This window comes from Anthonomus grandis, chromosome 3, assembly GCF_022605725.1.
Source record: "Anthonomus grandis grandis chromosome 3, icAntGran1.3, whole genome shotgun sequence".
NCBI classification, from domain to species: Eukaryota; Metazoa; Arthropoda; class Insecta; order Coleoptera; family Curculionidae; genus Anthonomus; species Anthonomus grandis.
In genome coordinates, this window is record NC_065548.1 from 18,386,220 (window position 1) to 18,399,184 (window position 12,965).

Below are 12,965 nucleotides of genomic sequence, written 5' to 3' on the forward strand. Positions count from 1 at the left end.
CAACGAGCTTATCCCGTATAACGTAAATATTTGCTCCTCTAGTCCGCTTACAAAGAAATGTCATTTAGACATTTACTAATTGAAGTTCCATTTGCAAGGTTTATGCAACCAGTTCGGTATATCTATATGTTTAGATTGTAATGTTCACTACAATATTTAAGGCCCTTCCAAATCTCAACCAGAAAGAGATTCAGCTGAAAGCGCACAACAAACGTAATTTATAAGAGAATATGTTACAGTTATTAAACAGCTAATTTATGAAGCTAATCATAGGTTTAAATATACTAAAAAACAGTAGGTACTTATGATTTAAGCCCAAAACTATGCCCAAATAAATTAAAATTAAAATAATAATTCATTCGCCCATGAAGTGAGTCATTAATTTTTTACCGTTTCGAAATAATAACCTGAAATTTATTGATAACAGACTTGTTTGTAACACGTGACACGTTTTTCCGACGAAACCATATTTCACGAAAATGTAACCGAGCGTGGCCATAACAACATGAATTAAATGCAATTAATTAGGTCAACGTATGTCGCATTTGTTATGGCATTATGATGACATTGTTTTCAATATGGTGCAATTTAATTCCCGTTGTTAGTTTCGTTATGGATGCATAAAAAAGAACCATTAATTGATGTATATTCGTGAATAAAAATATTAAAAATTAACTGTCTTATTTTTTTATTTTAATATTATATTGAAGGAGAAGGTAAAAGAAAAAAGGAGAATTTTGTTGAGAAATTATACATAAATAGCCTCGCGGTGAAAGATACTAATAAGTTTTTAAAAGCTCATGAGTGAGCAAGGGTTTTTAATCAAAAGTTGTCAAAACATATATTTTATGATATGCCTATAAGGGAAATTCACAGAGAACATTTCGGTCACTTTTCGAAAACTATTCCCCTTGTAATGTCACACATTTTAATTCGGGAGAAAATTAAAACTAAACTAAAACAACATACCAAAGTAGCATTATACTAAAGATGTAACTAATAGAGGGGAAAATGAAATGAAGCAATGAAGCATGGGCGAACAAATCTTAAACACTAACCAAACTCTACAATTGACTATATTAAAGGATTGGATCTTTATCCCTGTTAAGAATGTTTTTTTTTTTTTAAATGGATTAGTAAACTACAATGATATATCAAACGGCTCTAATGAAGGCAAGAAATATCAGAGTTTTAATAAGAATGTCTGGTTGTCTGGTCGACAGTTATTTTTGTAAACGCTTGGCAATACCGCATCCCTTCCATATCACGACGTCACCATGCGCGAGGAGAGCGCCGCGCGAGGTGTAGAAGTGGGAACGACGGACTCTCTCGTTTTTGACTTTCTGACGACGCAAGCAATGGCGTCATACTATTTAATTTAATAATTTATACTGTACTTATTACTGTGTTTGGCAAATAAATGTTGTTTTTTAATTAACGTGAAATGCAAATAATCTGAACGCCACACACTACATTTTATGGTCCTTCGTCGCTGGATTTGACTCCTGAACGGAATTTTACTGCATTTTAACATCCGTACGGGACTTTCAACGAGGCTTTTACCGCATTTATTTGTGGCTTGAACTGGAAGAAACGCCGACCGCCGACCCAATCGACACAAGTTTGGATATTTTGCCTTTTTGACGACGGAAACAACAAGACCGTCTTCTCAGGGAACACCGATTGGTTTTGCTTATTTCACTACAGGTTAGTGCGTTCCTTTCTCACTTTCTTTCCTTTACTTTTACAGGCCTCTGTTTGATTTATTTGTTTATTTTTTTAATAAACTTAAACTGCTTTGTATTTGTGTTACTTTATGGTGGTTACTTTGATGGTACTTTACATTGATTTACAAACGATTTCGTGATATTTGATGCTACTTTGGTGACAAAATTAATACCTTTAACTGACATTTGTTTACGTTGCAATATATTACACATTTGCTGGTATACTATACCTATTTACACTAATTTCTTTTGGTATTTCACACTCCCTTTGATGGTGATTTCTACTATTTCCATTTTATTAAATTTTGACATTTAATATACCTACTTTATTAGATATTTTACACATTTTTGGTGTCACTTACGTAGGTCTGATAACTTTACATGCATTTTAATTAAGTGTTCTGAGAAACCTATTTAATTGCATTGTTTTATTACTTTGCCTCTATTTTAAACAATTTCTTTGAAACTACTTATATATTTGTATTATTAACTATTCGAGATGGCTGACGCAAGAAATAAAAGAAAGGCTACTAAAGCTGCTCTTACACGGTTTGAAAACTATTTTCAAGCTATTAAGTCAAACATAAATCTTTCTCAAACTGATTTGGTGGAACTCAAAATGCGTGCGCAAAAGGCTGATCAATTGTTGGAAGATTTTAACGCTGCTCAGTTAAAGATTGCCGCTACGGAGACTGATATTGATTTTGATGAACATGACAGTGAGTCTGAACAATTTGAAAATAAATTCTACCGCATAACATCTGAAGCGAGCAAATTTTTAATTGACCAGATGCAGCCGCAGGTTTTAACTCCAAACGTGGAAACTAATTTAGCATCTAATTCTAATGATGATTTAGCCAACATTAGACTGCCTCCAATAAACCTTCCAACGTTTGACGGTTCATATGACCAATGGTTGTTTTTTAGAGACACTTTCAATTCTTTAATACATAGCAATTTCAAACTGACACCAGCCAAAAAATTTCATTACTTGCGCCTCTCTCTAAAGGGTGTGGCCGCTGAAACTATCTCATCACTTGAAATCTCTGACGCCAATTATGATGTAGCCTGGAACATCTTAAATGAGAGATTCGAAAACAAACAGATTTTAGTCAGCAACCATGTAACGGCTATTTTTAATTTGCCATCTTTATCACGTGAATCTGGACGTGGCCTTAGAGTCATACTTGACGGCTTACAGAAGCACATGGGCGCCTTGACGGTTTTAAAGATGCCCACAGAACATTGGGATGCCTTAATCTGTCATATTGTGACAGGTAAATTTGACAATGTGACTAGAAGAGCTTGGGATTCCAAAACCTTTATTGAAGAACTCCCTACTTACAAGGAACTTATAGACTTTTTAAAAGACAGATGCCGAATTTTAGAGTCTTTCGAAAACAGCTCTTTAAGAAACGCTTCAAACAAAATCGAAAGGCCTCGCCAATCACACCCCAACTTTCATAAAAATACTTCTCAATCCTTTGTCGCTACTAACAGTAATAAAAAATGCACGTTTTGTCAAAAAGAACATCTCATCTACACATGTCCTCAGTTTTTACAAATTTCTGCTATTGAAAAATTAAATAATGCTAAACAAATGAAGTTATGTATTAACTGCCTTTCTATAGGCCACGCAACTAAAAACTGTAGGTCGTCTGGATGTAGAAAATGTGGAAAATTCCATCATACCCTTCTACATTTCAACAAAACCGATTCTGGGACTGTACAAACCAATAATAACAACACATCTACCTCTTCTTATTCCAACAGCACTGAGACTGACTTGAAAGACGTAGCCACAACCTCTTTGTCTACACATGTGATGCACACTCCTCTTATATACTCACCTTGTAGTTTAGTGGTAAATGAAAAACTTAATTTAAACACTGTATTATTATCCACTGCTATCATCAAAGTTTTTGACACTACAGATAAGTCACACTTGTGTAGAGTACTCCTAGACAGTGGAAGCCAATCCAATTTCATTTCAGAAAGACTTTGCAACTTGTTACAACTTCCTATTGAAAATATTAAACATTCTATCACTGGTATCAGTCAGAAAATTGAAACCATAAATTCTAGAGTTTTTGCTAAAGTCCAATCCAATTTTTCTAACTTTGAGGCGAACATATCGTGTCTTGTACTTAAATCTATAACTGGAAATATTCCAGCTATATCCTTTGACTCCAGTTTATTACATATTCCCAAAAATATTGCATTGGCTGACCCCGATTTCAGCTCTGCAAAACCTATTGACTTACTGCTCGGAGCAGACATTTTCTGGGAACTGATCCATATTGGTCAAATAAAATTGGGTCGAGGACTTCCAATTTTGCAAAAGACACATTTTGGATGGATTATTTCTGGTCCTTTACAAACTAATCTTAGTTCAAGCCTTTGCTCAAAGACACAGTGCTTTTTTACAACTTCAATTGACAATCAGCTAACTAAATTTTGGGAGGTAGAGGAATTTCCTAAAACTAAATACTTATCACCAGAGGAAACCTTTTGCGAGGAACATTTCTCTCAGCACACTTTTAGAGCCCCTGATGGTAAATTTGTAGTACATCTTCCTCTTAAGGACTCCATTGATCGTCTTGGGGACTCGAAGTTGACAGCTACAAGTCGTTTTTTAAATCTTGAAGGGAAACTGAATAAAAGCCCTGATTTAAAACGTACTTATCAAGATTTTATAACAGAATATGAAAAACTCGGTCACATGACCCTATCTAAGAATCAAAATGATACTTCTGGGTATTTTTTACCGCACCACTGTGTGCTTAAATTAAGCTCCACTACAACTAAACTACGGGTCGTTTTCGATGCTTCCTGTAAATCTGACTCAGGTTTTTCTTTAAACGATTTACTTATGGTCGGACCTAATGTCCAAAACAGTCTTTTTTCAATTCTCTTACGGTATCGTATACATCCTGTAGTTCTCAGTGGTGACATTGAAAAAATGTATCGACAGGTCTATGTAGCCCCTGAATATCGTAAACTTCAGAGAATTCTTTGGCGTGCTAATATTAATGAGCCGATTTTAACTTACGATTTGTCCACCGTTACATACGGTACAGCCTCTGCTGCATTTCTGGCTACTAGATCTTTGCAGGAAGTAGGTAAAATACATGCTAAAGACTGTCCAAAGATTTCTAACATAATACAACGTGATTTTTACGTTGATGACCTTTTAACCGGCGCACAAACAGTCGATGAACTTAGACAAATTAAAGAAGACATCCATGATCTTCTTATGAAGTATGGATTTCCACTTAGAAAATGGGCTTCAAATGAGCCAACCTTAACTTCTGATTCCTCAATACATTCGATTTCTTTTGATACAGATATTGCTTCTAAAACCTTGGGCCTTTTATGGAATCACATTTCTGACACGCTAGAATATAAAATAGGTCCTATTGAATCTAGCACTCGCGTAACAAAACGTACAATTTTATCTTCAATTTCTCAGATTTTTGACCCTCTTGGTCTACTTTCTCCTGTCACAATCTCGGCAAAAATCATCTTGCAACAGCTGTGGAAGCTTAAAATATCATGGGATGAATCGATTCCAATGGATCTTTTTACAATCTGGTCATCTTACAGGACACAACTTGTGGAATTGAATAATCTTAAAATACCAAGACTAACTCTTTGCGGTAATCCTATTGAGCTGCAATTACATGGCTTCTCTGATGCTGCGGAGCCAGGTTATGGTGCCTGCGTGTACCTTTGTTCAAAGGATTCGTTAGGCAATTCTTCGTCTAAACTACTCTGTGCAAAAACTAGAGTCTCTCCACTTAAAGAATTGACTATTCCTAGGCTCGAGCTTTGTGCAGCATTACTCTTAGCAGAACTAGCTAAAACTGTGTTAGCTTCAATACCCTCTACTTTGGACTCTAAGCACTACTGGTGTGACTCTACAATAGTACTTGCCTGGATTAGATCATCTCCTCATCGTCTAAAGACATTTATTGCTAATCGAATAGCTCAAATTCAATCCATAACTAATATTGATGAATGGAGATATATTAGAACCGCAGACAATCCAGCTGATCTACTTACTAGAGGAATTCCACCTTTAAGCTTGTTAAATTCGACTTTATGGTTTCATGGACCTCCTTGGCTGACTGAAGATGAGTGGCCAACCGACATAGTAGATTTATCAAATATTGATACTCCTGAATTACGAAATGTCACTTCTTTTCATGTGTCCATCGAAAAACATACCAATAATGACTTACTTACTTTAATTGACAAATTTTCTAATCTAACTAAACTGGTTCGTACTTTTGCCTTTGTGCTACGCTTTAAAAACATCCTTAAATTAAAATCTAAATCTGACTTTTTTAATAGAGAGCTTTCAACTCTGGAAATTGAGAATTCTTTGCATACACTTGTCAGCTTGGTACAAGCTTCAACATTTTCTGAAGAATTTAAAGCACTGAAGAATAATAATAAGGTCTCTAATAAATCCAAACTCCTTACCTTGAATCCCTTCTTTGACCACACTCTTAATCTTATTCGAGTTGGGGGTCGTTTGCAACAATCTGATTATGAATATCAAAAGAAACACCCTATAGTTTTACCCCCTAAACATAGACTTTCACTTTTGATCGCACATTCTGAACATATTAAGCTACTTCATGCTGGTCCACAACTTACATTGGCATCACTTCGTGAAAGCTTCTGGCCAATCAATGGCAGGAACTTAATTAAAAAGGTTTACCATGACTGTTTAACTTGTTTTCGCTTTGTTGCAAAATCGACAAAGTACCTTATGGGTAATTTACCCAAGACACGAATTACACCCTCTAGACCCTTTTCTGTGTCCGGTGTTGACTACGCAGGGCCCTTCTCCCTTAGGGATCGCAAAGGACGTAATTTTAGAACTAACAAGGCATACATAGCATTGTTTGTGTGTTTTGCTACCAAGGCTATTCACCTAGAGCTAGTAAGTGATCTTATTAGCGAATGTTTCTTAGCCGCTTTGTACAGATTCATGTCACGAAGAGGCAAGTGCATACAAATTTATTCTGATCAAGGGACAACATTCGTGGGTGCATTAAATGAATTAAATGCGTTTCTCAAAGAACACTCTTCTACTATTTCGGATAAATTAGCAAATCAAGGTATACAATGGAATTTTATACCGCCTCGCGCTCCACACTTTGGTGGGCTTTGGGAGTCCAGCGTTAAATCGGTAAAGTTTCATCTTAAGCGTGTAGTTGGTAGTTTATCATTAACTTTTGAAGATTTTTCTACAATAATAACTCAAATAGAAGCCTGTTTAAACTCCAGACCCTTATGTCCTCTTTCTGATAATCCGAATGATCCAAATCCTCTCACTCCTGCGCACTTTCTTATTGGTGAACCATTGACGACGTGCCCACAAGTTGATCTACTGGGAGTAGCAGAGAACAGACTATCAAAATACCAACATAGACAACAAATGGTGCAACATTTTTGGTCTCGTTGGGTCAAGGAATGCATTGCAGAACTCCAGATACGTACGAAATGGAAGCAGAATTACCCGCAGCTCCTGAAACTAGGCGTTCTTGTGCTCATCATGGAGGATGGATTACCACCATTAAAATGGCGAACTGGCCGAGTGGTACAAATATTTCCTGGAGGAGATGGTATTGTCCGAACAGTATTAGTGAGGACTGCTGCTGGCGAGTATAAGCGTCCAGTTACGAAGATTGCTGTCCTGCCTATTTATGATTTTTAAAGCCTGGAGGCTTTCAAGGGGGGCGATATGTCTGGTTGTCTGGTCGACAGTTATTTTTGTAAACGCTTGGCAATACCGCATCCCTTCCATATCACGACGTCACCATGCGCGAGGAGAGCGCCGCGCGAGGTGTAGAAGTGGGAACGACGGACTCTCTCGTTTTTGACTTTCTGACGACGCAAGCAATGGCGTCATACTATTTAATTTAATAATTTATACTGTACTTATTACTGTGTTTGGCAAATAAATGTTGTTTTTTAATTAACGTGAAATGCAAATAATCTGAACGCCACACACTACAAAGAATATACGTAAAAAATATTGTAACGATATTGCTAACACCGGAATATCACCTGTTCTTCTTCCGGAATCATCTCAGTGACATAAGCGGCCACTTTGCACGATATTTCTGGAGACAAGTAGAAGGTTCGCGAATGTTTCGGAACAATGTTCTAGCTGGTAAATAAGAAGCTCTCGAATCAGTGAAGCAATTATTGATTAGAGAGACGAGGAGAGAACAGGCACCAGGATCGGAAGTTGGAGTGATGTTAAAGGAAATGTAGCAAAGCAGGTCACATAAAAAGACACTGTTTAAAAGACGCTAGTTCCACTATCGCTAAACTAAGGAAGGTTGATAAGAAGGGGCAATCGGCGATCTGTATTCAGTAAACCGTATCAAGAAAATCCTTTTTAGAGAAATGCAAGCATTGTCAGCGGGCAGAATAGAATAATGCTCAATTGTTAGGAACCACCATGGTCGATTAAACTTGGAAAAATGAGTACCTTATATGAGATCAAGAGAAAGATCACAATATCCAGATAGTCTTAACCTGGATAAGAGAAGCGAAGGAGTTACCAAATACTCTCCCAGTGTCAAGTCATATTGGGCACAATGGAACTACCTAATTTTGGAAGGTGGAAAATAGTTAACCACGATTGACAATCGTTCTGTCTAAATATCAGACTTCGGAGTTGTTAGAGGAAATCCATGACGGTGTGCCGTCAGTATAACGTGGGAATTCCTTTTGAAAGGATTGCTATTGATGTTTTCGGTCCGTTTGATCAACCAGAGTCGGCTTTGGTATTCGATTAATTCATACTCCATGATTCTAAGGGCCAAAAGAGTCGGCAGGGCATGATCTGTGAAATTCAGTAAGATCTATTTATGCTGTAGCTGAGTATTGCTCTCTCTGGCACATTGTGTGACTAAGGACTTACAAATATCTGGAGGAGTATCTAAGATTTTTTTTTTAAAGTTAAAGAGCTGCATCGATCTAACTCCAGAGTGGGGCTGCATAGCTGCTTACCAAAAAGGCGTCACATCAGAAACCAAGCTATAAGGATGTTTGGGATGCTTTATGTTCTCTAAAGAAGGAGTTGCTGGCCAAGGACTTAAGAAGCCTGGCAACTCCCAAGATAGCATGCGAACTCGACAATCTGGATTGAAAGATGATTAACAGCACATTAGAAATGGTCTTCGGCTCACTACACATCCAAATTCTGATGTGCTGTTATACTTTTTAAGTTCTCTGGAGAATAGCGTGGGTTGCTTGTTCTACGAGAGGTCCTGTTGCACGAGGGTAACCTTATTCCTATATCGATTTATAGTTATCTTCTCTTGATTAGTGTAATAGTATAGTTAGTGCATACTAACCACTAAATAAATAGACAACACTTTGACATAACATTTTGATAATTTGGCTGGTGGTTTCATAAGTTAGTTTTTTCAAATAAATTCTAAATAGCTTATTAGAAAGTAATAAAATTTGGTATGGTGACTTATATTACTCGCAGCTTAAAAAAGTCCAATTCAGTTTTTCTTTAAAATATACAGGAGAGCCAACATTTGAAAGTATTATAATTTATATGGGATTTTCTATGGCCAGCTTGGCGATGCACCACCCGGTATATAAAATACATATTTTTATACTTATTGAGGTTCTGAAATTTAATATAAAGTCTGATTTTTACTTGTCATTTTTGATTACTAGTCTTTTTATAAGAACACAAACTTATATTCTTGACGCGTTAAAGGAGGTGGTATTTTAATTATTTTTTTAAAATTTTAATTTTAACAAAGTCATTCTTAAAATAATTTCTAAAAAAATAAAACCATTTTTCACCCTTTATATAGCGCCAACACCCTTAAAAACTTAATGGAAAATGAAACTTTTTCATCTTTTTCAGTTCCTTAAACATTTAGTAACTTTCATGAAAATTATTTTATCTCTTAAGTAAACGGTTTTCTAGATAATGACCTTTTTAACTTTATCACTAAAAAACTAGATTTAAAGTTTTAAGAATTTACAAGAATATTTTAGAAGTTACGAGTACCAAAGTATATAAACGTTTTTGGTATGGGTGTCATTAAAGTGTTTTTTATCTTGGTGGGTGTTTAGTGTGGAAAATAAAAAGAGGTTTGAAGGAAAATTTTCGTTTAACATTATTTGACTGTCTTCTTGATATATTTGGTTAAGTTCAAAATTAAATGCGCATAAATGAGACTTCTTTATTATAAAAAAAAATTAAATAAATGTAAATTATAATTTGTTTTCCTTTCCTTAAAATCCATCAAGATCTCACCTTCCCATTAATCTTCCATTTTTCCCTTCTTTGTTTACAAGATTGCTCCAGATTTCAGTTAATTTTTTGTAACAAATCCTTTTACTTGCACTTATATTAATTTTCTCGAATTAAATTTGTTAAAATTACAAAAAAAATAAGTTTTTTCTTTAAAAGATCCGTGGACGATATTTTTACTTGTGTCCCAATGGATAAGATTCGAAGGGTTTTAAACACATTAAACAGTTTTCATCATAAATTACAGTTTGCCATTGAAAATAACAAAATATCATTTCTAAATGATTTACCCATAAGTACGAAATTAAATTATAAATAAAAACTGTTTAATTTAACATACCAACGTCTTATGACAGATTATTTAACTACAAGCAGAGGAACCTCTTTCAAATCAATAAAATTAATAATTAAACTACTTAATATATTCGGTCATCAAAAAAAATTCAATACGTTAAAAATTTGTCTGAAAGATTAGCCGGTACTTTGAATATTGAGCTTTCCAAAATCGCGTTTAAATTTGAAAATATAGTAAAACAACTATACAGTAGATAAAAATCGTCGACCCTCAAAGAACTACAAAGTGCTATTACCCACAAAATCCCATGCCCTGATTGTTAGGGTGTCTATACAGGATGTTATATAACAACTAAATTGCAGTTTTATTTGGCCCCATATCCAAATAAAAGAACTAAAAAAAATTAACTGGGTCGCTTTAATAACCTATTAAATAAATTTATAAGCATAGTTCTCTAGATATATCATCCTATGACATTTTTGTGATATTTCTTTCAAAAGTTTTATGCTTAAGTCATCATAATCATTATGTATTTATTTTTAGTTAGGCCAACATTTAATATCTCAGAGGCAGGTCTAGAAAAAAAAACTATAATATAGTAGAATTTGAGATATTGAGTAAGTCATTTTGGAAAAATTATATACAAAGATATCCACATTGATGATTCTTTCATAGTAATATTTATTTGACTTGGATTCTAATTTAATTAAACCGCCATTAAAAAATCTTTAAAAAAATTTGTTAAGCCAGTTAAACCTTCTAAAAATGCTTGGAAGGAATTTACATAACCCGGATAACTGTTTGCCTTTTTTTTAACCTACGTTACATCGAAGAAATAAATATTTCTGTACTTACTTTTCCAATAGATCATTTCTGCTTTATTTATAAAAATAATTTTTGTGTTCTGCATTGGTCATAAATCCAATATGTACTACTCGTAATTTGGTTCCTACCATTGCTGGTACATTTTTATTTTATTGGTTTTCTCTGGATAGAGTCTAATACAAATGCAGAACATTAGGTCTATTAATTTTGTCATTTGTAATATTTTTTTAAAAAACGAATATGTATTTTATAAATAATTGCTAAAAGGACAACTAGAACTCTAGTATATACTCTAGTCTTCAAAGAATAATAACTTACACGTAGAATTTATATTAAGTTTTTTTTGTAAAATAGTAATACAGGTTGGGGAATCGATCATTACGAATAGAGAGATGCTTATAGGCAAATTATGGCAATGCGCACGCATGTATTTCGTGCGCTCTACTACTCGCCTGCTACGTCGTTGTTTTTTTAGTACGACGACACACAGGAAGTTTAAAGTACCATCAACAAAAAATGTCCCTACAATATAGTCGCACAAAATGCCAGCCCAAACATTGAATTTTTCAGGATACTTATAAAGTACGAAATTAAAAACTGTGTTCATTTTCTTGAGACCAATATTGATCAATGGACGGATTGTGTTCCCCAAATTTTTATTTTTATTCGTTTCTTCCATCATATTTTCACAAAGTTCTATTATTCGCCACTGATTTTCGAGAAATATGTCTTCTCTTAGTTCTAAAAATAGTTCTTCTCCAACATTTATATCTGATCATGCTGAATCTTTAGAAGAGAACTTTTAGGGTACTCCAAACCATATCTTCCAATCTCTTGCTACTAGACCCTTTCGTTAGAAAGCTCTTGCACTTTAGTGTAGCATTTACAATTTTGAAGACAAATGGGTGTTTAAAAATTCGAAACCACATTTAAAGATGTTTTTTGCAAAGAATAAGTCTATTTTCAAATGCAATTAAAAAAAAATTCCTACATTGCACTGCCGAATTGCCTCCATTAAAGCGTTTAGTAATTTGAATTCTTTTGGAAGAAGTATAAACAGTCTTAAGTTGAGAAAAATTAATAGCGCTTTAAAATTCAGCAGTGCAGCGTGCAGTCACATAGCAAAATGAGGCATGCCGACATTATTAATGTTACTCTGTAAAAAAATTAAAACAACAAACACCGATAAGACTACTGAAGGCAGACGCTCAGCGAAGAGAGGAAGCGGTGTTACCATTATTTTGGACAATGGTTATTCTTCAATTCCCCAACCTGTATAACTTTTATCAGCATGTCAAAAAGAACCAAGAGATGTAAAAAAGGATATTAGAAAACAAAAATAAAAAGTACGAATCATAAATATTATTTAATTTTTATTCATTTTATTATTTGTGATACTTGCGTTAATTTTAAATATAAAGTTTATTCAAAATATTAAATCTGGTAATTCCATAGCTTAACAATCAATATTATAAATTTGATCTCTAAAAATGTCATTAAAGAATTCACGTTTTTTAAGTCAAAATATGAAAAGTGAATAAATTTTGTTTAACTCTTAAACTTTAAACTTTAAAGTTTATTTCGTAAGAATCGTATTAAAATAAAATAAATAATATTCAAATAAAATTTGTGTTTATAAAGAGCTATTTTTTTCTGTCCAAAATTTTTACTTAAAACTTTTTTATTTCCGTTGTTATGACACATTATTATTTTTTTAAATGGTATTTAAAATAAAATATTCTATAGATATAGATAGCTTGCCGACGTAGAAGTCAGAAATCCACCTATGTCTGTAGATTCGTTAGTG

At 34.1% G+C, this 12,965-nt stretch overlaps 2 protein-coding genes across 2 annotated transcripts in view; both read left to right on the plus strand.

Annotated features, from left to right (window-relative positions):
• Positions 1-12,965, plus strand: part of LOC126733881 (paired mesoderm homeobox protein 1-like) — a 69,321-nt gene that overhangs the window by 12,240 nt on the left and 44,116 nt on the right. The window lies entirely within an intron of this gene.
• On the plus strand, positions 2,227-7,458 carry LOC126734285 (uncharacterized). Its single transcript, XM_050437838.1, has one exon. It carries the CDS (start codon positions 2,227-2,229, stop codon positions 7,456-7,458), a length of 5,232 nt encoding a protein of 1,743 aa, XP_050293795.1.

What these genes read in the sequence shown, in the direction of transcription:
- LOC126734285 (XM_050437838.1), top strand. Translation starts at nt 2,227, where the DNA reads ATGGCTGACGCAAGAAATAAAAGAAAGGCTACTAAAGCTGCTCTTACA.